This window comes from Scyliorhinus canicula, chromosome 3, assembly GCF_902713615.1.
Source record: "Scyliorhinus canicula chromosome 3, sScyCan1.1, whole genome shotgun sequence".
Classification (NCBI taxonomy): Eukaryota; Metazoa; Chordata; class Chondrichthyes; order Carcharhiniformes; family Scyliorhinidae; genus Scyliorhinus; species Scyliorhinus canicula.
This window is the reverse complement of record NC_052148.1, coordinates 169010102-169036147: the sequence shown is the minus strand read 5'-3', so window position 1 is coordinate 169036147 and position 26046 is coordinate 169010102. Positions and strand designations below refer to the sequence as shown.

General features: G+C 49.1%; 1 protein-coding gene across 3 annotated transcripts in view; it reads right to left on the bottom strand.

The window, feature by feature from the left end:
• Positions 1–26046, bottom strand: part of LOC119963106 (coiled-coil domain-containing protein 158-like) — a 336026-nt gene that overhangs the window by 52106 nt on the left and 257874 nt on the right. For 2 of the 3 annotated variants that reach the window (XM_038791706.1, XM_038791704.1), the window contains exons 18-19: positions 18484–18576; positions 3555–3671 (exon numbers count right to left, since the gene is read on the bottom strand). In XM_038791706.1, coding sequence (XP_038647634.1) covers positions 3555–3671; positions 18484–18576 — 210 coding nt within the window. The remainder of the gene's footprint in view (positions 1–3554; positions 3672–18483; positions 18577–26046) is intronic. The other variant, XM_038791705.1, reaches the window with a different exon arrangement.

Here is a 26046-nt window from a genome sequence, read left to right as displayed (position 1 = left end):
CTCTAGAGTTGCAAGCTTTTCGAAAAGCATATTATGGTTATCAAAACAAAATGAAAAATAATCTTTATTGTCACAAGTAGGCTTACATTAACACTGCAATGAAGTTACTGTGAAAAGCCCAGTTGCCATATTCCGGCACCTGTTCGGGTACACAAAGAGAATTCAGAATTCTCAGCTGGTACGGGAATTGAACCTGTGCTGCTGGTCTTGCTCTGTATCACAAACCAGCTGTCTAGCCCACTGAGCTAAAATAGCCCACTACGCTAAACCAGCCCCCTGGTTATACTTGGCTTTAACCTTCTTCAGACTTTAATCCATAATTTAGCATTGCGTGAAATGTCCTGTTATAATGACCCAATTTTTATGAATACCTGAACAAAACTTCAACGAAAAAGTATACACAACATTCAATGCAGCACTTATTCCATGATCTGACATCGGCTTACTGCAAATACAGTGAATGCCTGCTTTCTGGAGGCTTACACTTCAGCATAAAATGTTAAGTATTTTTCAGCAAAAATAATACAAGAAAATTAAAAAGTGTTTGAATATTGTCATTAAGAAGGTAGAAACTATGCGAGCGACTTATCGATTAGATTAAATTTTTCTTCTAATGTTCATGCCCTCAAATAAATCGACCATTGCAATGGAGGGAGAAATAGAAATATATCCATGTATTTTCCATGACTGACATATTCAATTATACAGCATTAATTTCTCACTGTGCATGGGTATAGGCATCGTTACTGGATATTGTTACAATATCTGGGTGTCTCTAGCAGAAGATTGGAAGCTAGCAATACCACAATTACAAGCTGCATAATAAGCATATAAGAAATAGGTGGAGAAGATGGCCATACTGCCCAATGAGTTTAATTCACCATTCAATAAGATTATGGCTCAGTTTCTGTATCAACTCCACTTTACCACCCTATTCCCATATCTCCCGATTCATTTACTGCCCAAAAATCTGTCAATCTCAGTAGAAACTATGAACATTTCTAGGCGAGAAGGTGGTTATTTAGTTCACTGTACCTATTCTGGCTGAAAAAGCGCTGTCTAACTGAATCCCACTTTTATCTCTTGGTCCATATCTCTTGGTAGGTTACAGCACTTCAAGTGCACATCCAAGTTAAATGTGCTGAGGGGTTTCTACTTCCAACTCCTTTTCAGGCAATGTCCAGACCCTCCCACCTCCCTCTGGGTGAAAAGTTCTCAATTCCCCTCTAATCTTGTCAAATACTTTAAATTTATTCCCTATGGTTACTGACCTCTCTTCTGAGGGAGCCAGGGGCTTCCTATCCACACCGTCTATTTCAGGCCCTTCATAATTGCAAACACCTCAACAAAATTGTTTTTAAAAAATAAATTTAGAGTACGCAATTCATTTTTTCCAATTAAGAGGCAATTTAGCGTGGCCAATCCACCTAGCCTGTACATCTTTGGGTTGTTGGGGCGAAGCCCGCGCAGACATGGGGAGAATGTGCAAACTCCACATGGACAGTGACCCAGAGCCGGGATGGAACCTGGGACCTCAGCACCGTGAAGCTGCAGGGCTAACCCACTGCGCCACCATGCAACCCTACACCCCAACAAAATTGACCATTAACCTCTTATGCACAAGTAAACAACCCTAGCCTATCCCATCTTCCCTCTCGATAAAATCTTCTGGTCCTGCCAACATCCTCATAAATCTCCTCTGCACCCGCTCCAGTATGATCACATTCTTCCAGTAATGAGGCAACCAGTACTGTACACAGTATTATGGCTGTAGTCTACAGCTTTATGCAGTTCTGCTATAACCTCTATAATACAGCTGTCTGTACAGTGAAAAGTATTGTTCTGCGTGCAGCTCAGACGGATCATTCTGTACATGAAAAGAAAATACATAATAGGGCAAATATAAAATACACAATGTAAGTACATAGACACAGGAACAAGGTGAAGCATACAGGAGTGTAGTACCACTCAGTAGAGAAGATGTGTGAAGTATTCTATTATTGGGCAGCGAGTGCGGAAAAAGTAAGTTGGGTCGGGGGGGGGGGGGGGGGGGGGGGGGGTCAAGAGTCCCGGTGGGTTTGGATGGAAGAGGGTCTTTGTAGAGGGGAGGGGTTGAGGAACAGCACCACTCCTGATGGCCCTGGGCAAGTACTCTGGGAGTCCGGTGGTAGTGGCAACACTGAAGATTTGGAGGCAGTTGAGGCAGCACCATAAGCTGGAGGCAGGGTCAGGGGAGATGCCGATCAGGAGGAATCAGAGGTTTGAGCCGGGGAGGATGGATGAAAGGTTTCGGAGATGGGAAGAGAGGGAGATCAGGGTATTAGAAGACCTGTTCCTGTGGGGCCGTTTTGCGAGGTTGGAAGAGTTGGGGGAGAAATATGGATTGGGGCAAGGGGAAGGGTTTAGGTACCTGCAGCTCCGAGACTTTGCTAGGAAGGAGGTTCCGAGCTTCTTGATAGTTGTTGGAAGTGGTATTGACTGCAGGGGGAATGGAGAAAGGGGTGGTGTTGGCGATTTATGGGAAGATGTTGGTTATGAAAGAAGCTCTGTGGTATGAGGTGCCCTGAATACTGAATGCCACAACCTCATGTGCGAGGTTGGGACTGATACAGCTAAAGGTCGTGTATAGGGCACACCTCACGAGGACAAGCTGGCTCTTTGAGGGAGTGGAGGATGTATGTGAGCATTGTGGGAGGGGCCCCGCAAACCATGTACCTATGTTTTGTCCTGTCCGAAGCTGGAGAGGTATTGGAGGGACGTTTTCAGTATCATCTCAGGGGCACTAGACATGAACTTGGAACCCCCAAGAGCCTTTTTGGGGTGTCAGACTGGCCAGAGCTGCATTTGGGTGCGGGGGCAGATGTTTTAGCTTTCGCTTTGCTGATTGCCCGGATTCTCCACCCTCTGCCTCGACTTGGCAGGGGGCCTACTTGAATTTCTGACCCTTAAGAAGGTGAAATTTGAGCTGAGGGGTGGTTCTACAATTCATGGGGACTGTTTATTTTGCACTTTTGAGAATTGGTTGCTGTTGAACATTAAGGGGTGGGGAAGGATGGGGGGTTGTATTTAGTGTTGTATTATTGCACTGCTCAATTTAACCGTCACATTGTTCATTGATGTAAGCGCTGTGTTGCTTTGCCTACTTTTCAATTTGGTTTGGGTTCCCTGAATGACCACACTGTCTCACTCAACACCAGCTCCTTCCCAGGCTTGTAATTCTTTCTCCGTCGATCGACAAAACAAACAGAGGCTTCACCAAACATTTTGGTCAGTGCAACTGCATGGCAGAACCGGAATAAACGAGGAGAAAATAGCGGAACCGAAAGCCTGCCCCATTACCCTGCTGCCACAGTATAAAGAAAAGAGGCAGGTGAACGATCTGCTATGGGGAAACCGGAGTGTCTCGATCCACGGATCTTTAAAATGCCACCCCACGGGGTGCTTTCCGCTTCAGATATCTTCACAAGGGATAAAATAAATTACTTACAGCAAAATTATGGCCCTGGAAAATAAAAGTGCATTTATAAAATGGATTATGAATAATGAAAGCTTACAGAGGAGCGGTATCCAGATGTTGGCCGGGAAGATGATGGATTAACACAAACTGGAGGGGAATAGGTTCGAGCATTTGAACACTGACCAGTAGTACTAAAACCTGGACCTTGCAGCTCCTTTAAAACAAAGATATTATACAAAATTATAAGAAGATTAGAATATACTTTTAAAAAAAGTAAAAATATATAGTATATATTGCAAAAAGTATTAGTATTTGATTGATTTTGACAAAACAGTGTTTTAACTATTCGGAAAATAAGCAGTAGAATATTGGATTAAAAAAAGGAATGGAGATATCAGAATGGATGCATTCTCCCGTTGGAACCCTGCAACTGAACACGGACATGCACGAAACAATCTGTGTTGATTTGTCTTTTATTTTTTCTCGTGACAATGCTACTGGTCTTTGCTCAGTGCCTCTCCTCCAGTGGAAAAAAGGTGGGAATTTATATTTGTACTTAAATTTCTATTCAGAGGCTCGGGTTGTCCGCTACAAGCTAAATCAAATAAAACGATCCAACACAGCTTAATCAACAGCAACCAAGCACACCGTTTAGTTAAATTAAGTTAACTCCTGGCTCACCCTGACAACACTGCAATACGCCAAATGGACTGCAGCAGATCACGGCAGCTGCTCACCACTAGCTTCTAAAGAGCAATCAGGGATTGACAATAAATGCTGGCCTTGCCAGTGATATCCACATTACATGAATAAATAAACCAAATCTGTTGTCTAATGTACTATTAACTATTTTATTACTTTAATTTTATATTAAGGTTAAGTTAACTGCCAACTTAAATAGGTACAGTAAAACTTTACTGTGGCATTAAAACCCAGCATTAAGAGTTCAATTTATTTCAGTTTAGAATTAATAACACAGCATAAGGCAGCATCAACTTGATACAGCACATTAGTAATATTATGTGTGAAGGATTACAGCATGTGCTTTCATCCTGTTAGTCCTTCATAGATGATCTACAAAATAATAGATAGCAGTCATGCTCTTCCTGCTTAATGCTACATTTTGGGTGGTGTGCAAATATTCTCCAATCCAATAGCAGTTTAACCATCACAGCACAATTCTATCTCCCTCCCACCCCCACATGTCCACTGTTTTCTCATTGTACTAGAGCAATTTAAACATTCATTCACAAAACGTGAAGTACAGCAGAGTTCCCCCTTTTTTAATTAAACAAGATTAAAATATTACTTTAACAATCAGGATGGCAGATAACTCCATGACCAAATCTTCCAAAGGGCAACTTATTATTTAAATCGCCATGGATTTTTTCCAATTAAATAAGTCACCTGAGAGAAGCCGATAGTTAAAAGTAAAACTTCCGAGAAAACATTAAAATTTTGACAATTTCCCTCTGGCCCCATATGGCAATTAAGCAAAACTACAGTGCATGAATCAAAGATTACAATCTATATTTTCCACCTTTGACCAGTGTATCTCAGATATTTCATGGCTTCAGCAGGATTGGAATGATAATGCTGCCTGTAGCCTGTACCTATTTTTATCCTCATACCTTTCAATACCATTCTTAACCTTTTCAAACATTGTTCATCAAAATGGCATTCATTACATTTGATAGAAGACAATTTCCTCACCACTACATTGCAGTATTGGTAAGCCTGTTATACCCGAATGTGACCTTCCACAGATCCTCATTTGTAATCGTAAATTTAGGAATTAATCTGATTAACAACAATGAAAAAAACTATTTTCTAACATTACGTGTACAGGGTAATAATACGTGGAATGATTTCTTCAGCTCAGTAAGTTTAGTGCAGTCAAAAACATGCACAAGAACACTTTCTTTCATCTTACTACAAGCACAAATAGAGAAAAACTCTTTTTCGTGAGTAGGTTATCAGCAGCGCCGGCTCTAGGGTTGCTGGCGCCCCGGGCAAGCTGAACTTCGGCGCCCTTGGGGGGCGGGGCCGGGGCCGGGGGGGCGGGGCTGGGGGTTGGGGGGCGGGACCGGGGGGCGGGGCCGAGGGGGGCGGGGCCGAGGGGGGGCAGGGTCGAGGGGGGGCGGGGCCGAGGGGGGGCCGAGGCCTAGGGGGCGGGGCCGAGGGGGGGGGCGAGGACGGGGGGGCCGAGGAGGGGGGGGCGGGGTGGGGTGGCGGGGCCGAGGAGGGGCGGACCCGAGGGGGGGGCGGGGCCGAGGAGGGGCGGACCCGAGGGGGGGCGGACACGCGGGGGGGGCGGACGGACGTGGGGGGCGGACGGACCCGAGGGCGGGGCGGGGCGGGCGGACCTGAGGGCGGGGCGGGGGGGCGGACCCGAGGGCGGGGCGGGGGGGCGGACCCGAGGGCGGGGCGGGGGGGTGGACCCGAGGGCAGGGCGGGGGGGGCGGACCCGAGGGCGGGGCGGCGGACCCGAGGGCGGGGCGGGGGGGCGGACCCGAGGGTGGGGCGGGGCGGCGGACCCGAGGGCGGGGCGGGGGGGGCGGACCCGCGGGGGGGGGGGGGGCGGGGGGGGGGGACCGAGCGGGGGGGGCGGACCGAGCCGGGGGGCCGCCCTGGGGGCGGGCGGCCACCGCGCATGCGCTGGTTGGCACCGGCCCAACTGCGCATGCGCGGGACCCGAGTCTCTGGCGCCCCCGAGCACATGGCGCCCCGGGCGACAGCCCGAGTTGCCGGTGCCTTGAGCCGGCCCTGGTTATCAGGCTTTTAGTACTTCAGTTCAGTAATAGTAATTTTGAAGAGATGATGGACTGTTAGTGCTGGTCAGGTCATTTAGTTTCTCAGACCAATTTTGCCATTCAGTAAGATCATGATTATTGTGTGGCTTAGCTCCATATACCAACTGTTTCTTATACCTAACACCATTGGTTCACAAAAATAGATCAATCTCAGAGTTAAAGTTAACAATTGTCCCAGCACCAACCATCATTTGCAGAAGAAAGTTCTAAACTTCTACCACTCCTTTGCATGTAGAAGTATTTCCTAACCTCACCCCTGAAAGATCTGACTCTAATATCTATGTTCTCCCATCAGCAGAAATAGTTTCTCCCAATTTACTCATCAGTTCCCCCTAATTCTATGAAAACTTCCAACCAACCATCCTTCCCCTGGCATACAGCCCTAGTTTGTGTAATTTATCTTTGTGATTTAATCTTTAGTCCAGATAGCATTCTAATAAACCTATGCTGCGCATCCTCAAGGGTTATTAATATTTCCTAAGGTGCAGTGCCCAGACCAAACAGAGTACTTCTCCTGGCGTAGTCTAACCATAGTTATAGAGTTTTACAGCACGGAAAGATACCCTAACCCTTCAGCCCATCACGCCCATCAATCTATTCTAATCCCAGTTTCCAGCACTTGGTCTGTAGCCTTGTATACTGTGGCATTTCATGTGCTCATCTAAATGCTTCATAAATGTTGTGAGGGTTCCTGCCGCTACCACCCTTCCAGGCAGTGAGTTCCAAATTCCAACCATCCTCTGGGTGAAACAGTTTTTCCTCACATCTCCTCTAAACCTCCTGCCCATTACTTTAAATCTATGCTCCCTGGTTATTGATCACTCAACCAAGGGGAAAGATACCTTCCTGTCTGCCCTATCTATGTCCTTCATAATTTTATACACCTCAATCAGGCCCCCCTCAGCCTTCTCTGCTCCAGGGAAAACAACCCCAGCCTATCCAGTCTCTCTTGTTAGCTGAAACGATCCAGCCCAGGCATCATCCTGGTGAATAACCTCTGCACCCTCGCCAATGCTATCACTTCCTTGCTATAGTGTGGTGACCAGAACTGGGCACAGTACTCTAGCTGATGCCTAACCAGTGTCTTCTACAGCTCCAGTATAACCTCCCTGCCTTTATATTCAATATCTCGGTTATTAAAGGCAAGCATCCCATAGAACTTCTTAATCACCTTATCTTCCTGTCCTGCTGTCTTCAGAGATCTGTGAACTTGCACATTAAAGTCCCTTTGATCCTCTGTATGTCCTAGGGTCCGGCCATTCATTGTATATTCCCTTGCCTTATTAGTCCTCCCAAAATGCATTACCTCACACTTTTCATGGTTAAATTCCATTTGCCAGTCTTCTGCCCATCTAACCAGCCCGTCGAGATCGTTCTGTAATCTAAGGCCTTGCTCCTCACTATTTACCACACCATCAATTTTTGTGTCATCTGCAAACTTACTTATCATACATCCTACATTCACATCCAGATCATTAATGTATACGGCGAACAACACAGCACCGATCCATGCGGAACCCTACTGGATACAGGTTTCCAGTCACAAAAATAACCTTTAACCATCACCCTCTGTCTCCTACCACTAAGCCAGTTTTGGATTGTTTGCTAAATTGCCCTTGATCCCATGGGCTCTTACCTACATCAGCCTCCCATATGGGACCTTGTCAAAAGCCTTACTAAAGTCCACTACAATCAACCGCACTACCTTCATCTACACACCTAGTCACCTCCTCAAAAAATTCAATCAAATTTGTAAGACTTGGGCTGGATTCTCCGTTCTGGAGACAAAGTCCCCATGCTGGCGTGAAAAACGTGGTGGTTTACACCAGGAAAACTGCCGCAAAACGGCCACCGATTCCTGTGTGGAATCTGTGTCTGAGTCGAGTCTGTGTGGAGTCTGCACATCCTCCCCGTGTGTGCGTGGGTTTCCTCCGGGTGCTCCGGTTTCCTCCCACAGTCCAAAGATGTGCGGGTTAGGTGGATTGGCCATGATAAATTGCCCGTAGTGTAAGGTTAATGGGGGGATTGTTGGGTTACGGGTATACGGGTTACGTGGGTTTAAGTGGGGTGATCATTGCTCGGCACAACATCGAGGGCCGAAGGGCCTGTTCTGTGCTGTACTGTTCTATGTTCTATGATTCCCTGTTCCGGGGAGGCTAGCAGCCAGGCATCGTAGAGCTCCCAGCTCGAGCTGCCAATTCGGCCTGCAGACTTGCTGGGTCCAATGGCGGATGCCGCTCGCAGACCCGACCAGCAAAAATAGTCCCCCTCTTCAGCCGGCTCACGTGTTTCGGACCGCACCACCACAGTGCCCCCAACCCCGAATAATGCCCCCACTGCCCGCGGATTGGCCCTCCTCCCGACGGTGGCGGCGCTGGACTGAGTCCGCAGCCGCCATGCTGAGTTCCCGACGGGCGAGTCCAAACGTGTCCCATGCCGTCAGGAACCTGGCCGGTCGGGGACGGAGCATTGCCAACGTAAGGAGGGCGGAGCATCGCGAAAGCGCCACCGTCCCCGATTTCGTCATCATTTGGCGATTCTCCATCCCGTTGCCGAACATGATTTTGGCATCGGGGATCGGAGAATTAGACCCTGATCTCCCTTTGGCAAAACCATGCTGTCTATTTTTGACTAATTCTTGCCGCTCCAAGTGGAGATTAATTCTGTCCCTCAGAATGTTTTTCAGTAGTTTCCCTACCACTGATGTTAATAATAATAATCTTTATTGAAGTCACAAGTAGGTTTACATTAACAATGCAATGAAGTTACTGTGAAAAGCCCCCAGTCGCCACATTCCGGCACCTGTTGGGGTACAAAGAGGGAGAATTCAGAATGTCCAAATGACCTAACAGCACACCTTTCAGGACTTGTGGGAGGAAAGCGGATCATCCAGAAGAAACCTACACAGACACAGGGAGAATGTGCAGACTCCACACAGACAGTGACCCAAGCTGTAAATCGAACCTGGGACCCTGGAGCTGTGAAACAACAATGCTACCCACTGTGCTACCATGCTGCCCTGATTTAGACTCACTGCCATGTAATTTCCTGGTTCCTTTCTTGAAGAATGGCACCACATTAGTTGTCCTCCACTCCTCTTTTGTGGCCAGAGAAGATTTGAAAATGTTTGTCAGAGCTGCTGCAATCTCCTCCCTTGCCTCCCACAGCAACCTGGGATACATCTCATCTGGCCCTGGGGATTTATCCACTTTTAAACCCATTAAAACTGTAAATATCTCCTCCCCCTCAATGTTATTTCATTCAAGTAATCACAATGCGCCTCTTTGATTTCTATACCTACATCATCCTTCTCCGAAATGGCTTTGTACATTTCCGTGTATTTTAGTTCACTAGATATAAATGTCAGCGTTAATTTTCTTGATTACTTTTTACACTAGCCATGACATTTTAATAATCTGTCAATGGGCCTTGAAGTCTCTTTGGACCGCCACTGTTTCTCAGTTTTTATTGTTTAAAAAGCACTCTGGCCTAACATTTTTAAAAGTTCAAAGTGGATAACCTATGATGCCTTATTATGAAATATAGCTTTCCCCATTTATCCATGAATACCTTTGTCATTATATGCTTTCATCTACACTGCCTACATTGCCACCTATCTTCATGTCATTGGCAAACTTGGATATGTAGTTCTCCATCCCATCATCCAATGCATTGTGCAAATGCAGTGAATTGCTGCGCCCCAATATGGATCTCTGTGGGACACTGTCAATTGGAGTACCTGTGCAATATCCCTACTCTGTGTCTCTTGCTGTCAGCTAATCTCCCAACCAGGTCAATCATTTGCTCTTAGTCCATGATCTTAAACTCTAGCGAACAATCTCTTACGAGACACTTTATGAAATGCCTTCAGGGAATCTATCTCAATAATATCCACTGGCATGCCTTGATCCAAAATTGGTCAAAAGAGCTGAACTCAAGAGGGGATGAGAGAGTGGCTGCCCTTGGCATCAAGGCAGCATTTAACAGGTGTGCCATCAAGGAGACCAAGTAAAACTAGAGCCAATAGGAATTAATAGGGGAAAAACCCTTCACTGGTTGAAGTCATGCCTAACACAAAGGTAGATGGTTATGGTTGATAGAGGTCAATGCTCTCAGCCCCTGGACATTTCAGGCATTACGCAGGCAAACTATCTTCAGCTGCTTCACCAATGGCCTTCCCTCCATCATAAGATCAGTTGTTCACTGATATTTGCATAGTTTTCAGTACAATTTGCAGCTCCACAGATGCTGTCCGTGTCCATATGCATCAAGATCTGGAAAACAATCAGACTTGGGCTGATAACTGGCACGTTACATTCATGTCATACAAGTGCCAGGCAGTACCTATCTCCAAAAAGAGAGAAATTAACTATCTCCCCATGACATTCAATGGTATTACCATTGCTGAATCCTCCATTATCAACATCCTGGGAGTTACCATTGTCCAGAAACTGAAGAGTCATCCAAACCCGAAACGTTTGCTCCCTTTTTTTCTCCACAGATGCTGTCAGACCTGCTGAGATTGCCCAGTATTTTCTGTTTATGTTTAAGATTTCAGCCTGCGCAGTAATTTTATTTTGAGCTACTCAGCTCCATGGCTCCAAATACAGCCAGAAACAACGAAGGACTAATGGAACTCATTATGCAAGGACAGTGCTAAGGACCCCTATCTGTTTCAATGGCATCCTGATAGCTTAGGCAATGGGGCTTTGAAACTGTTTCGTTAATAAGGATTATCCTCCAGTGCGTACCAATAGCCAGCTGTAACATGGTCGAAACCCCATGTCAGAACGTCTATGATTATATCCTGTTTGTTGGTTACAGCAAGAAAGGCGTCTGCAGAAAGGAACACACAAAAGCCCTGCAGAATGTCTCATCATCTCACTCATCTCTGCTATTCAAGTTCAGGACCCTATCTCTGTTACATTTTGGAATACATCACAGATAAAGAGAATTTCAATCAAAAGGAACTTCAAATTCATCCTCGCTGGAAAACGATGGATCGCAATTTAAAACAAACTGTATCCAGAAAAATAACCACTTTACATCGGCCACAACAAAAACCATCAAAGGAACATCAGAATGTACATTTTTCTTTCCTTATGCTCTTTAATTTTTATCATTTCCACCTCCTCCACCGTGTAGCTTGTTCTGTTTTGCATGCTAGTGTGTGTGACATGTTTTTATCTTTTTAATAAGTCTTGTATTTTAACCTGAGTGAGTTTTTTAAAACAATAAAACTAACTCTTCGCTTGATAACTCAAGATATCTGGCTGGCTTATTTCTTCATATAGATTTACATACGGTCAAATACATTATTGACGTGATCTTCTGGCCTCGTTGCACTCGTAATGAGGCCGGTGAATAGCGGGAGGGGTCAAAAATGGGAAATACACCAGGAACAAAACAGTTTGCGATGCAACCGGCCCGCTCCAGTAGGTGAAATCAGAATCTCGCCGTAGAGTGACGAGAAGCCAACTATCACCACTTAAGCCCCATTTCCATAAAATTAGCGAGAGCAACCCGTGATCTAATGGCCTCCTGTCATTCACCAGCCTCCCCAGCAAGTGCTCTCTCTGGCGCCGATTAGTGCTCCTTTTGACAAACGTGAACCTGGCAGAAGGAATTCAGTCGGGAGCCTAGGAGGGGAGTAGCCATCTTTGCTCAGGCAAAGAGACCGGGGGTGCTGGGATTGCCACCCCAGTGCTCGGTGGGGGGCTGGGGGACCCTCCACAGAGGTGGGCTGCCATTGGATAGTCGAGGGAGGTGCTGGGGGGGCAATCGCTTACAGCACCACCATGCCAACCCCTGGATCCCAACCCCGTTCTGGGGACAACCCTTGTCCCTGCCTGTCTGCTCCAGCGATCACCCATACCCCCCACCGGATGAGGCCTCTGGCTGCGCGGCTGAAGGCTATCAATAAGAGGGAAATGGCAATTGTGGTTAAGTGAACACTTGGCACAAGCCAAGTGGGTTCCCATGGGTAGGCGGGCCATGTAGCATGTGAGAGTCATTGCCTAGCATTCCGATTGCACCTAGAGTGGTTTTACAGCTCGGCACAACATCGAGGGCCGAAGGGCCTGTACTGCGCTGTAATGTTCTATGTTCTATTGATGCCTGTACACTGTGTAGGTGTCAACGCCACACACGCAGCAGCCAACATCCAAACACCCAGGGGATGAGATACAGCTCCCGGAACATGACTACGGCCAGAGGGTAGGTGGGTGCTACTGGGAGTGGGGGTTCCTGGAGAGACAGGCAAAGTGCCGGGGGTCAGCCCGCAGTGCGGAAGAAAGTGACATCATAATGTTTGTACAAAAAGTTGTTTAATGTGCTGTACAATACCCCATTCCTGATAGTGCCAGCCCCCCCCCCCCCTCTCCCCAGCCCCTACCTAACCCCTCTCCCTACCTCGATGCCCTCAGTGATGCCCAACGTACCTGGCCCTCCTAGCTCTACTACTACGTCTTGGTGTTTCCCCAGGATGCGCATCTGAGGTGGAGGCAGCCAACTGCTTACCTCGTCCTGTGACCTTTGATGCCCCTGGCATGCATCCTCTGGAGGCTCTGGGGTGGGAGGGCCCCGGCTCACTTGTCAACGGCACATGCACAGCCATGCCACCCTGTCCCATGTGCTGACCCCAAGAGGAGGCCTCATTAAGGAGGTGAAATTCGGGAGTGCTGGTGGCTGACATCGCCGCCCAATGGAAGGGGCCCGGGTTGGCACTCAGCAGCCCCTCCTCCCGGTCGGTGCCCATACGACCCTGGGGTTCACCGTGGGATGGAGGGGCAGCTGGTTCGAGCCCCGGCTGCCCCTGCACCATCTGGCTCTGCCAGCCCTGGTGGTTCCCCATAGTCTGCGCCATCGTGTCAATGCCCTCGATGATGCTCCTCAGTGACTGGAACACATTCCCTAGTGACCAGGCCATGCTTTGCAGTGCCTCAGCCATGCCTACCTGCGACTGGGACAAGCTCCGCAACGCCTCAGCCATTCCCATCTGAGAGCAGGAGATGTCCCACAGAACCCCATCAAGGTCGGCCTGGTACCGGGTGACATCCCGCAGTGAGGCAGACATACTGCTGAGACCCTCAGCCATGGCTGTCACGAGCTGCTTGGACACCACTCATGGTGCCGATGTCATGCACCAGGTTCTCTACTGAAGTCACCATCCTTGCAGTGTTGGCCTCAGTGCAACTCATTGCCGGCACCATCTCCTGCACCCCGTAGCCTCTGGGACTCCTCCAATCGGCTATGGATCTGTTGGAGTGACGCTAACATCTCCCACTGAACTCCCAGGTTGGCCCCTATCGTCCCCATCAGCCTCAGGTAACTCTGTTCCAGAGGCTCAGCATCAGGCTGGGACCCAGCTGGGTCCAGGTATCCAACAGACCTCCAACTGCTGTGTCGCCTGGGGGTTTCTGCCTCCACCAGATGTACAGCAGCAGCAGTGCGGTTCTCACTAGATTGTGCCCCAGACGTCTGACCACTAACATTTCCACCAAGGTGTGTGCATCTGCGCTGGTGGAGGGTGGAGATGACAGCTGTGCCGCGACTATAACAGTTGCAATCTCGGAGCTCCCCTCCGAGGTGTTCTCCTCAGAGTCAGGAGAGGGAGCCACCTGGGATGGACCAACGCCGTTGACTGGAGGACCTGCGGGGGAATGTACATGTGGTCAGTGGGAGGGATGGGTCAGTCAGTAAGGCGATCACTACTCACGTTTGACAGGTCCTCTGGGAGGAGCCTGATGGTCCCACACCTCTGCGGCATCCGCCACCCTCGGCGTTGGTGACCGCCCTATCCTCTGCAATACCAGTCACCTCCAGGGCCCGCTCCTCTAAGGAGTTGAGGATTCTCAAGGCCGGCACCCCACCGCCAGTCTGGGCCCTCTTCCACTGATTATGGGAGAGCTTTTACTGAAGGGACACAGAGAGGGCATCGCTAGCCACACAATGCCCTCGTTGTGGGGGCGGGTGTGAAGGGAGGGTTGGAGTGGAGGGAGGATTGAAGGGGTGGGTGGAAGTAGTGGGGAAGGGGGATGGAGGGAGGTTTGGGGCTCACTTGGGGGTATGCTCCCTGGAAGGGTTGGGGGTGGGACGTTGGTATCCACTCATTTGTGCTGCCTGGTGTAGGTTGTTGACCTTCTTCCAACACTGGAGGCTAGTCCTCCTGGTCACACTGCCCGAGCTGACTGCTGCCGCCACCTCATTCCAGCACTGGCTGCCTTGTGGCTCACCCTCTGGGACCCTTGGGCGAACAGGACATCCCTCCTGGCCTCCACCGCGTCCAGGAGCCTCCACAGGTCAGCATCCCTGAATCTTGGGGCTTGTCTCCTCGGCGCCACTGTTGCAAGCTGGATGGGTTTGATTGAGCAAGTGCAGCTTAAGTGCTGCTCAACATTGTTAGCGGGGGTCTGGCGAGCGCGGTCTCGGCGAATCAGCTGACGAGCCGGCGTTCAGGATGAGAAGCCCTTGAGGCGTAGAATAGTGTTGCTGGCCTCACTTTGCTGAGTGCCGGGAAACTCGCGGAAATTCCTGCTTGCTACAGCACTTGGAAATTTTTACGGAGATTCGCGCCCAATGAATTGGAAATTCACAACTTTAAAAAAATCTAAACTCTATTCATCCTTAGACATCAGGGGCAGATTCTCTGGTATCCGGCGGGCGGGTCGCACCGGTGCCAAAGTATGGTGCGAACCACTCCGGCGTCAGGCCGCCGGAAGGTGCCAGCACACCATGCCCCCCCCCCCCCCCCCCCCCCCCCCGGAGACAGATCCACCCACGCCCACACCCCGCCCCCAGAGGCCGCCCGCAGAGCCAGGTCCCACTGGTGCAAACCTTGTGTAATTTACGCTGGCGGGATTGGTCAAAAACGGGCGGCCGCTCGGCCCATTGCGGAGCGGAGAATTGCCGGTGGTGCCACTGCCAACGGCCTCCGACCGGCGCGGCGCAATTCCCATCCCCGCCAAAAACCGGCGGCGGAGAATTCGGCAGCCGGCGTTGGGGCAGGATTCACGCCGCCCCCCCAGCGATTCTCCGGCCCGGCGGGGGGTCGGAGAATCCCGCCCTTGGTGTCATTCTAGTAAACTAAGCTGAATTCCTTCCAAGACCAATATATTATTATTAAGATGCAATGCCCAGAATGACTTTCAGTACTCCAGGTGTGAGCAAACCAGGGCTTTGTATAGCTGAAGCATGACTTATAATCTGGTCCCATTTGATATAAAGGCCAGAATTCTATTAAGTCTTTTTCATTATTTTCTGTTCATGATATTTTAGTGCTCTGTGCATCTCGACCCCCAAGTCTCTTTGGACCTTCACTATTTCTAGTTTTTAATCATTTAGAAAGTACTTGATTTTAGATCCAAGGTGGATTACTCACATTGAAATCCATGTGCCACAGTTCTGCCCATTCACTTTTGCTTTGCATTCAAGTAGTACGTCCTTGCTCGTGGAATGTCACGTGATCTGTAGTGATGTTAATAGTGTTTGTGCTGGCTTTGTCTTCCCTTCTTAGACATGCATGAGCAATATCTCTTGAATAAACCTTGCATCGTGTTTTGAAGAAACCCAAGTGTGTGGCACCTCCATATTTTTACACTTTGTAGCGATTTAAGAATATAATAACTTTATTTATCAATATCTCTTTGCAATTAAATGCTTCCTATCTTTGCATCATTAGCAAACTGCATTTCCATCCTAACATCTAAGTCATTATTAAGGCAATGAAAAGCTGAGGCCCCCAAATAAATTTCTGTGGGACACCATTGGCGACAGCGTGACAATTAGAGTACATATCCATTATCTTTATTCTCTGTCTTCTTCTGCTCAGTCAATTTCCTAACCAGGTGAATAATTCTCCTTCAATTCTATGAACTTAAATGTTAGCTCTCAGAAGGGATTGTATCAAGCGCCATCTGAAAGTCTGAAAAGTAACATCCATACATGGACATTCCTCTGTCCACTGCTTTAGTTACTGATCTGGAGTGCACCTATGGGTTGAATTTAATGACCATGATAATGGCCCTATCCACTGGCTGGAGAACTGGTGTCAATACTGCACCAGCTAGTTTTGGGATTCCCAATGGGATGAAATCCCAATCAGGCACTTACTTGCCTGTTGTTGGAGCTCCCAGGACTTCAGGACGAGGATCCTGCTTCCAAGAGCTGCTGGTAAATCAGAGGCTGGCAGTGTTCAGACCCAGAAATGCCACCGGCAGCAGTGGGCGCTGCAGAAGGTGCAGGATGGGAAGCAGTCATGGAGGCCCCAGAATCCTGGTAAGTGAAGTGCCCTTACTGAGGACGTGTCAAGCACACCCCGAAGAGTAGGATGGAATGGGGCATTGATGTGGAGGACAGGAGGAGAACTTTCCTTCGTGGTTGCCTTTGCCAGACCTCCATTGAGCATGGTGCTCAATGGGCCCTCATGCTCAATGGGCCCTCAATTGAGCATGGTGCCTGATTCGGAGGATCCCCTTACAGTTTATAGCCAGGCCACCAGTTAGTCAGCCCTGTATGTCTGGTTCTACCTCGCCTCCTGATAGGCACAATGAATGGAAATTATTTAAAATAACTAAGAACAGACACTCACGAAAATATAAGTTCCAACATGCAAAACAATACAGTACATGACGGTTTGCCTTTCTGGAGACGGTTTGCCTTTCTTGGAGGCACACAAAAAAAAATGTTGATCCGCTGGGAGTCATTATTTTATAAGCCACATCCAACCTTTGTAGTAATACCATCATACTCACGAATTTGATTAAGTTTTTTGTAGTGGTAACCAAGAAGGTAGATGGGGGCGGTGAAGTCGACGTTGTCTACGTGGGCTTCAGTAAGGCCTTTGACAAGATACCGCATGGTAGGTTGTTGCATGAGGTTAAATCTCACGGGATACAGGGTGAGGTAACCAATTGGATACAAAATTAGTTTAATGATAGAAGACAAAGGGTAGTTGTGGAGGGTTGTTTTTCAGACTGGAGGCCTGTGAGCAGTGGTGTGCATGAGGGATCAGTGCTGTGTCCACTGTTATTTATTATTTATATTAATGATTTGGATGGGAATTTAGGAGGGTGGTTAATAAGTTTGCAGATGACATCAAAATTGATGGCATAATGGATAGTGAAGAAGGTTCTCTAGGATTGCAACGGGATCTTGATCAATTGGGTCAGTGGGCTGATGAATGGCAGATGGAGTTTAATTTAGAAAAATGTGAGGTGATGCATTTTGGTAGATCGAATCAGGGTAGAACCTACTCAGTTAATGGTAGGGTGTTGGGGAGAGTTGTAGAACAGAGATCTAGGGGTGCAGGTTCATAGCTCCTTGAAAGTGGAGTCGCAGGTAGATGGGGTGGTGAAGAAGGCATTCGGCATGCTTGGTTTCATTGGTCAGAACATTAAATACAGGAGTTGGGATGTCTTGTTAGAGTTGTACAGGACATTAGTACGGCCACACTTGGAATACTGTGTACAGTTCTGGTCACCCTATTATGGAAAGGATATTATTAAACTAGAAAGAGTGGAGAAAAGATTTACTAGGATGCTACCGGGACTTGCTGATTCGAGTTATAAGGAGAGGCTGGATAGACTAGGACTTTTTTCCGTGGAGCAAAGGAGGCTTCGGGATGACCTTATAGAGATCCAGAAAAGAATGAGGGGCACAGATAAGGTAGATAGTCAACATCTTTGCCCAAAGGTAGGAGGTTCTAAAACTAGAAAGCATAGGTTTACGATGCGAGGGCAGAGATACAAAAGGGTCCAGAGGGGCAATATTTTCACACAGAGGGTGGTGAGTGTCTGGAATGAGCTGCCAGAGGCAGTATTAGAGGTGGGTACAAGTTTGTCTTTTAAAACGCATTTAGACAGTTATATGGGAAAGATTGGTATAGGGGATATGGGCCAAATGCGGGCAATTGGGACTAGCTTAGTGGTAAAAACTGGGCGGCATGGACAATTTGGGCCGATGGGCCTGTTTTCATGCTGTAAACCTCTATGGCTCTCTATGAATGAAAACAAATCTTTTCAATTTCGTATGAGTATAAGTCCCAATGTATTACAGTAGTTATAGCAGATGCAAAATCACCCAAAAATGTTTAGTTATCCTGACCTAAATGTTAAGCACCAATTATAGAGCCTGAAACTAAGATTTAAAAGAAACCATGAAACAGCAAAAACTCTTGAAAATATTAAAACGTAATAGCAAGTAAACAGTTCATACCTTTACTTCCAAAGCATGTTGTATCTTTAAGCGCATGAAGTCCTGCTCCTGTCGCTGAATAACTGACTGACAATCAGAAAACCTGAGGCAGGCCTGTTTCACATGTAAATCACATGCAAGTTAAATTCATCAGCCAAGTTTAGCTGATCCCTTAGCACTTTTTATTCAAAGCATTTTTTACATCCCAAAATCTATTTCCAATTATGGCCTGAACTCCTGTGTGTTCCCAAATGATAAGTACATCTACAATTTATGATTCTATGATTTTCGACTGAAACACTGCTTCTATGTTTTGTCGGATGGATATCGAACTTGTGGCCCCCTATGTCATGTGATATTGTCAACATCCAAATCCAGGCCTTGATGCTTTTGTAACTCAGTCCTAATTGTGTTCATACGTTTCATTTGCTCATTTGTCTGTTTGAATTCTATGAATTTGTAAATTTAAAAAAGACCATTTTAATGCTGTTGGTTCATAGATAATTGGTAGGACTTTAAAAAAAAACTTTCCATCCACCGAGGTAAACAGAATCTGGTTTTATAATGTACAGTGAAACCTTCAAAAAATGGGCATTTACTGGCAGTTCCAAATAGCTTACATTTAATAAACTTGGTGTCAAAATGTTACACTGAACCCCCAAGCCATGGGCATTCATAAATTATGGACTATGTACAACCTTAAATTCATCAAGTTACTTTATAACTTAAAACACTGGACACACAATAAGTGCAATATTGCAGTAGGTGAAGAAACAGCTTTGTACAAAGGGATACTTACCCAGCATGCACAGTGGCAAAGAAACAGCTCCATCTCTGGGACTGAATGTTTGAATGACTCTCTCAAAGGGATTTCTCTTTTTAAAAAAATATTTTTTATTCTCCTCCTTTTTCACATTTTCTCCCAAATTTACACCCAACAATAAACAATAATCAGTAATGAATGTGGTGAAGTCGGTGTGGGCTCCAATTTGTGGTAATAACCGATTTGTCCTGGGGAGGCTGGATGGGGGGTTTCGGAGATGGCAGAGAGCAGGGATTGAGAGACTGGGGGATCTATTTATTGATGGCAGCTTTCCATGTTTACAGGATTTGGAGAATGAGTTTGAATTGCCGGGAGGGAATGGGTTTCGATATCTGCAGATAATGGATTTTGCGCGAAGGCAGGGTGCGACCTTTCCGCTTCTACTGCCACAGGGGACACAGGACAAGGTAGTTTCTAAAACGGAGGTGGGGGAGGGGAAGGTTTTGGATATCTATAAAGAACTCATGGAGTGGGAGCAAACTCAGATAGGTGAGCTAAAGCGTAAATGGGAAGATGAGCTGGGAGGGGAGGTAGAGGCGGGTCTGTGGGAGGATGCTCTGAGCAGAATCAACACGTCCTCATCATGTGCCAGGCTCAGCCTGATACAATTCAAGGTGGTTCACTGGGCACATGTGACAGTGGTCTGGATGAGCAAGTTTTTGGGATAGAGAACAAGTGTGTGAGGTGCACGGGAGGGCCAGCAAACCATGTCCATATGTTTTGGACATGCCCGAAGCTTAGGGGATACTGGCAGGGATTTGCGGATGTCATGTCCACGGTACGAGAAACAAGGGTGGCGCCGAGTCCAGAGGTGGCGATTTTCGGTGTGTCGGACAAGCCGGGAGTACAGGGGGCGAGAGAGACTGACGTTTTGGCCTTTGCCTCCTTGGCAGCCCGGAGACGGATCTTATTAGCATGGAGTGACTCGGAGCCCCTGAAATCCGGGGTCTGGGTTAGTGACATGGCTGGATTTCTCAGACTTGAGAAAATTAAGTTCGCCCTGAGACGATCAATTTTGGGGTTCGTCCGGAGGTCTCAGCCGTTTGTTGACTTCTTCAGAGAAAACAAAACTGTCAGCAGATTCAATAAGAGGGAGGTGGTTCGGGGGTAGGGGAGAGTTAGGCTATTTTGTGTTTAAAGTAGGCGGGAACAATGGGAGATGGAGGGATGTGTTATGCACTGAACTATGTGTATATTTGGTATTTGTATTGTTTATTGTTATAAAATCATAAATGCCTTAATAAGATTTTTTTTTTAAAGTTTGTTTCTTATTTACAATGCTTTTCATATAGGGTTCTCGCCCTCCCCTTCCCTCGTTGGTAGTTTAGTCTCCCTCTTAGTGTTGCCGTCTGCACTGGGCGCCACGGACTGTGCTCCACTTTCTTTCTGTTGGGGCTTTTCACTTTTATTGTTGGGGGGGGGGGGCTGTGTGGCCCCTCCCCTTGCTCCGCGTGCTTTGCTCTGTGCTTCGGGCAGCACGGTAGCATGGTGGTTAGCATAAATGCTTCACAGCTCCAGGGTCCCAGGTTCGGTTCCCGGCTGGGTCACTGTCTGTGTGGAGTCTGCACGTCCTCCCCGTGTGTGCGTGGGTTTCCTCCGGGTGCTCCGGTTTCCTCCCACAGTCCAAAGATGTGCGGGTTAGGTGGATTGGCCATGCTAAATTGCCCGTAGTGTCCTAAAAAGTAAGGTTAAAGGGGGGGGGGGGGGGGGAGGAGGGGGGGGGGGGGGGGAGGGGGGGGGGTTGTTGGGTTACGGGTATAGGGTGGATACGTGGGTTTGAGTAGGGTGATCATTGCTCGGCACAACATCGAGGGCCGAAGGGCCTGTTCTGTGCTGTACTGTTCTATGTTCTATGTTCTCTCGGATTCCCTTCTCTCCCTCCCACCCTGCCCCTTTCTCTTGTGTGTGTCTTCCCTTGTCTTCCTCCGTCTCTTCCCCTCCCCCTCTTCCTAGTTGCTGTTGGCTATGAACAGGCTGATGAATGGCCCCGACACTTTGTGGAAGCCCTCGTCCGACCCTCGGATGGTGTACTTGATCTTCTCCAGGTAGAGAACTTCCGCCAGGTCTTCCAGCCAGTCTCCACGTGTGGGTGGTGCTGCCGATCGCCTGCCGAGCAGGATTCTCCGGCGTGCGATTAGGGACGCAAAAGCCAGGGCGTCGGCCCTCTTCCCCTTGTGAAGATCTGGCTGGTCCAATACCCCGCAGATTGCCACTCTCGGGCACAGGCTCCACCCTCACCCCCACAACCTTGGGCATTGCCTCGAAGAAGGCTGTCCAGAACCCGACAAGTCTGGGGCATGGCCAGAACATGTGGGCATGGTTGGCCAGATCTCCCTGGCACCGTTCACATTTGTCCTCCATCTCCGGGAAGAATCTGTTCATTCGGGTTCTGGTTAAGTACGCTCTGTGCACCACTTTAAACTGCAAGAGTCTGAGCCTAGAACAGTGATGCACAATCAATGGACATGAAACGTAGGTGAAGTCCGAAACAAAAGGCTTTAATTAGCAAGAAGTGAGCCCGGCAGCAGACGTACAGGAAATAGCCTGGCTGCAGGGGAACACGGGTTCTTATACACCGCCTCGTAGGCGGAGCTACCTTCCTCTTAGTCAATACGGATAAGAAGCACACGATACTTGGGCCAATGGGCAGCGGGCCCTCTGCACCAATGGCAGCTCACATTCCCAGGTACCGTAATACCCCTAGTCATACTACCACATTCACTCCTTGTTGAGAAAGGAACCGGGGGTGGGGGGGGGAGGTGTATGGGGAATGCGGACATGGAGAGGGGTGGGGTACTGTCCCGTGCGAGTGGGTAAGAGACTGGTAGTATGACTAGTGATGTCGGATCGTACCTCTTCAACGGTGGCTGCCCACTGGCACGCAACTATTTACAGAGTCGAGTCAGGACACAGTAACTATATGCAGGTAACCACAAATTCCTGCCAGCCATGCTTGACGTCACCTTTAAAAAATGGATGCTAGTGGTTAGGGTTCTTTACAGAGGGCACAGACTCGTGACTTTGGATTAGCTGACAGAGGATTTGGACCTTCCAACGGGACAGGAACTCAGGAACCTCCAAATTAAACACTTTCTCAAGGACGCAAGGAGACGGCAAGATACCCCAGGGCCCCGAGAGACACTCTGCTGGCGGAACTAATCAACATGGACAGCAAGCGGAGGGTGGAACGGTGGGAGCATATATGGACGGTTGGTAGACAGTGCAAGACGACCACTGGATATTCAGATTCGTCATCAGACAGGGAGTAGCCACCCGCGGGGTCTTCGGTGCCCTCCAAGATGGCGGCGCCCGTCGGCCGCACATGGTGGGGGGTGGACAAAATGGCGGCACCCGTTCCCCGCACGTGGAGTCGGGGGTCCAAAATGGCGGCGCCCGTGGTCGCACATGGCATTGGGGGCGTAAAATGGCCACGCCCGGGGATCACACGTGGCATTGGGGGATGGGGGCAGCGAGGTCCACGGGCTGCATGGGCCCCTGAAGAGAGTGAAGGGGGAGTCTCGCGGTCGCTGCCTGGGACTTCAGCAACCGCCTTTGCTTGGCAAACAGCCACAAAGTGGCCCTTCTTCCCGCAGCCCTTGCAGGTTGCGAAACGGGCCGGGCAGCGCTGACGGGGATGCTTTGCCTCAACGCAGAAATAGCAGCGGGGCCCTGCGGGTTTTTCGGAGCGCCCTACGGTGCAGGCCTGGGGGGCGGTCTGAGTCCGTGGGGGAAAGAGAGGCCGAGTTCCATGCTGCCCTGGGGTGTAGGAACCACCATGGGTCCACCGTCCCCACCTGCTCCATGAATGTTCCCAGTTCCCTGGCCATCGCTGTCCTTTTCCCCGATCTGGGGTTCGATCGGTCCATCTGTGTGAAGTCGCCCCCATCAGTTGGTACGTGCCAATGTTGGGGATTTCCGCCATGGTCTTTTTATGAAGCTTGTGACGGCCCTGTTGGGTGCATACACATTTACAGAAACTGGTGCCCCGTCTTGGACACCACTGACCATGACGTACTGTCCCCCTTGGTCCATAACCGTCCTTGTTGCCATGGATCTTGTCCTCTTATTAACCAATATGGCTACACCCCTAGCCCTCGTCCCGTAGCATGAATGGTATGTCTGTCCCACCCAGCCTTTTCTTATCCGCAGTCGGCCCTTCTCCCTCAGGTGTGTTTCCTGCAAGAAGACTAGGTCGGCTTTCAGGCTTCTTAGGTGGGTGAAGACTCTGGATCTTTTCACTGGGCTGTTAAGTCCCGTGACATTCCAGGTGATAATACTGGTGGGGACTTTTGACATCCCTCTCCTGCGAGATCAACCATACTTACCTGGTGGACGTGCCCCTGCACTCTGGGGTTTCCCTTTGTTAGGGAGCCGTCCAAAATGGCCACGGTCACCGATCACACCTTGAGGCCGGACCCCTGCACACCGGGTTTCCCTTTGTCCAGGGGGCACCCAACATTGCCGCAAACTGTGTGTACGTCACATGGGTGCGAATATGCACTCCGGGGATTCCCTTTACCAAGGGACCCTCCAAAGTGGCTGCTTGCCGCAGCATCTTGTTTCCTCACTCGCCGAAGCATGCACGAAGCCCAACTTATTTTTCCTTCTCTGCTCCTTCTGTGTTCTTCCCCCCCCCCCCCCCCCCCACCCCACTTCCCTGCGTCATCCTTTCCCCATCTCTCCCTGTGCTTTCCCCTTCCCCGTTCTTGTGCTCTCCCCTCCCGCCGGACCAGATGCGCCGCGTTCCGCCATGCTGTCTGTCTTCCCGTACTAGCTGTTTCTGCTCGTGCGGTGGTGCCCCTCCTGGGGCTGGTCTTTTCCCTTCCTTATGCCCGCTGACTGCCCGTTCTCCCTCTTTAAACCCTCACCTGCCTTACCCCTGTCCTCGCTTCTTTCTGTGACCCAGTCTTCCCTTTATGATCAGAACGAGGCAGCACAGTCCCACACAAACATGTGCACTGTCCATTGACTCTTTTGTACTTTCACAGTCCTCCCCTGCACAATTCGTATCTTTGCTGTGCCTGTCCCTTGTCCCAGCCGTTGGTTCTCAGAAATTCATTTGCTTCCTCCGGAGAGTTAAAGTAGTGTTCATTTTTTTGGTATGTGACCCAGAGCCTAGCTGGGTACAGCACACCAAAACGTACCCCGTTCTTGTACAGGGCCGATTTCGCCTGGTTAAACCTGGCCCTGCGTTTTGTTAGATCTACCCCACTATCCTGATAGATTCGGTTTTGTGCCCTTCCCAGGTGCTTGCTTTCGTCTGGCGTGCCCACCGCAGGATCCTCTCACGATCCTGTTATCGGTGGAGGTTTGCGATAATCACTTTTCGCTGCTCCCCAGCCTTAGGTTTCAGTCTGAGTGACCTGTGTGCTCTATCGAGCTCTGGGGGTTTGGGGAAGATGTCTCTCCTGACTAAGTTGCCCAGCATTTGGGCGACGTAGTTCATCAGGTCTTTGCTGTCGAAGCCTTCCGGCAGGACCACGATCCTGCTGTTTTGTCGTTGGGACCTGTTCTCTTGGTCCTCGACTTTCCCCCTTGAGACGCCAACAACCTTTTCATTTCTGCCTCCAGGGCGACGATTCTGTTGCTCTGGTCTGCCAAGGTCATTTCCAGATCGAGGATCATCCTCTCCTGAGTCGCCACTTTCTTCCCCAGCCATTGATTGCCTTCTGCATGGTGGCCATCGCCTCTGTCACCAGCACCTTGACCGTCTAGATTTCTATACTGATCGCCTCCATCATGGCGGTCAGCTCCTTCACCAGGAAACTCTTCCATCCGTCTGCAGGTGGTGGGAGGGGGAGGCTGATGGTTCCAGTCGTTGGCCGCCCTCTCTCGTGGACCCGCTGTCTCGTCTGCCTGCTGGTCGTGGCTCTTTCCACCACTTCTGCTGTCTCTTCAGCCCTTCGAGGTCATATTTGGTGGTATCTTTTCTTGGTTGCCCTCCTTTTGCTGTTGAGGATTTTTTTCTTCGAAATTTCGGCAGAATTCAACTAAAAGTGCCTTATTTTGTCCTGGTTTAGAGGAGAGCCACCTGACCTGCGTCCGCTCAGCACATCACCGTCACTGGAAGTCTCTTGCAATATTTTTTTTAATGAATTTACGGGATGTGGGCATCGCTGGTTAGGCCAGCATTTATTGCCCATCCCTAGTTGCCCTTCAGAAGCTGGTGGTGAGTTGCCTTCTTGAGCTGCTGCAGTCCTTGAGCTGCAGGTTCACCCACTGTGCTGTTAAGGTGGGAGTTCCGGGTAGTTGCCCCAGCAACAGTGAAGGAACGGCAATATATTTCCAAGTCCGGGTGGGGAGTGACTTGGAGGGGAACCTCCAGGTGGTGAGGTTCCGAGGTATCTGCTGCTCTAGTCCTTCGAGATGGTAGCGGTCATGTGTTTGAAAGTTGCTGTCTAAGTTTGTGAGTTACTGCAGTGCATCATGTAGATAACGCACACGACTGCCACTGGTGGTGGAGCGTTTGAACGGTTGCGGAAGGGGGAGCAATCAAGTGGGCTGCTTTATCCTGGATGGTGTTGAGCTTCTTGAGTGTTGTTGGAGCTGCACTCATCCAGGCAAGTGGAGAGTATTCTGTACACTCCTGACTTGTGCCTTGTAGATGGTGGACAGGTTTTCAGGGTCAGGAGGGGAATTACTCGTCACAGGATTCCCAGCCTTTGACCTGCCCTGGTGCCACAGTATTAATATGGCGAGTCCAGTTCAGTTTCTGCTCAATGGCAACCCCCAGGATGTTGATTGTTGGGGATTCAGTGATG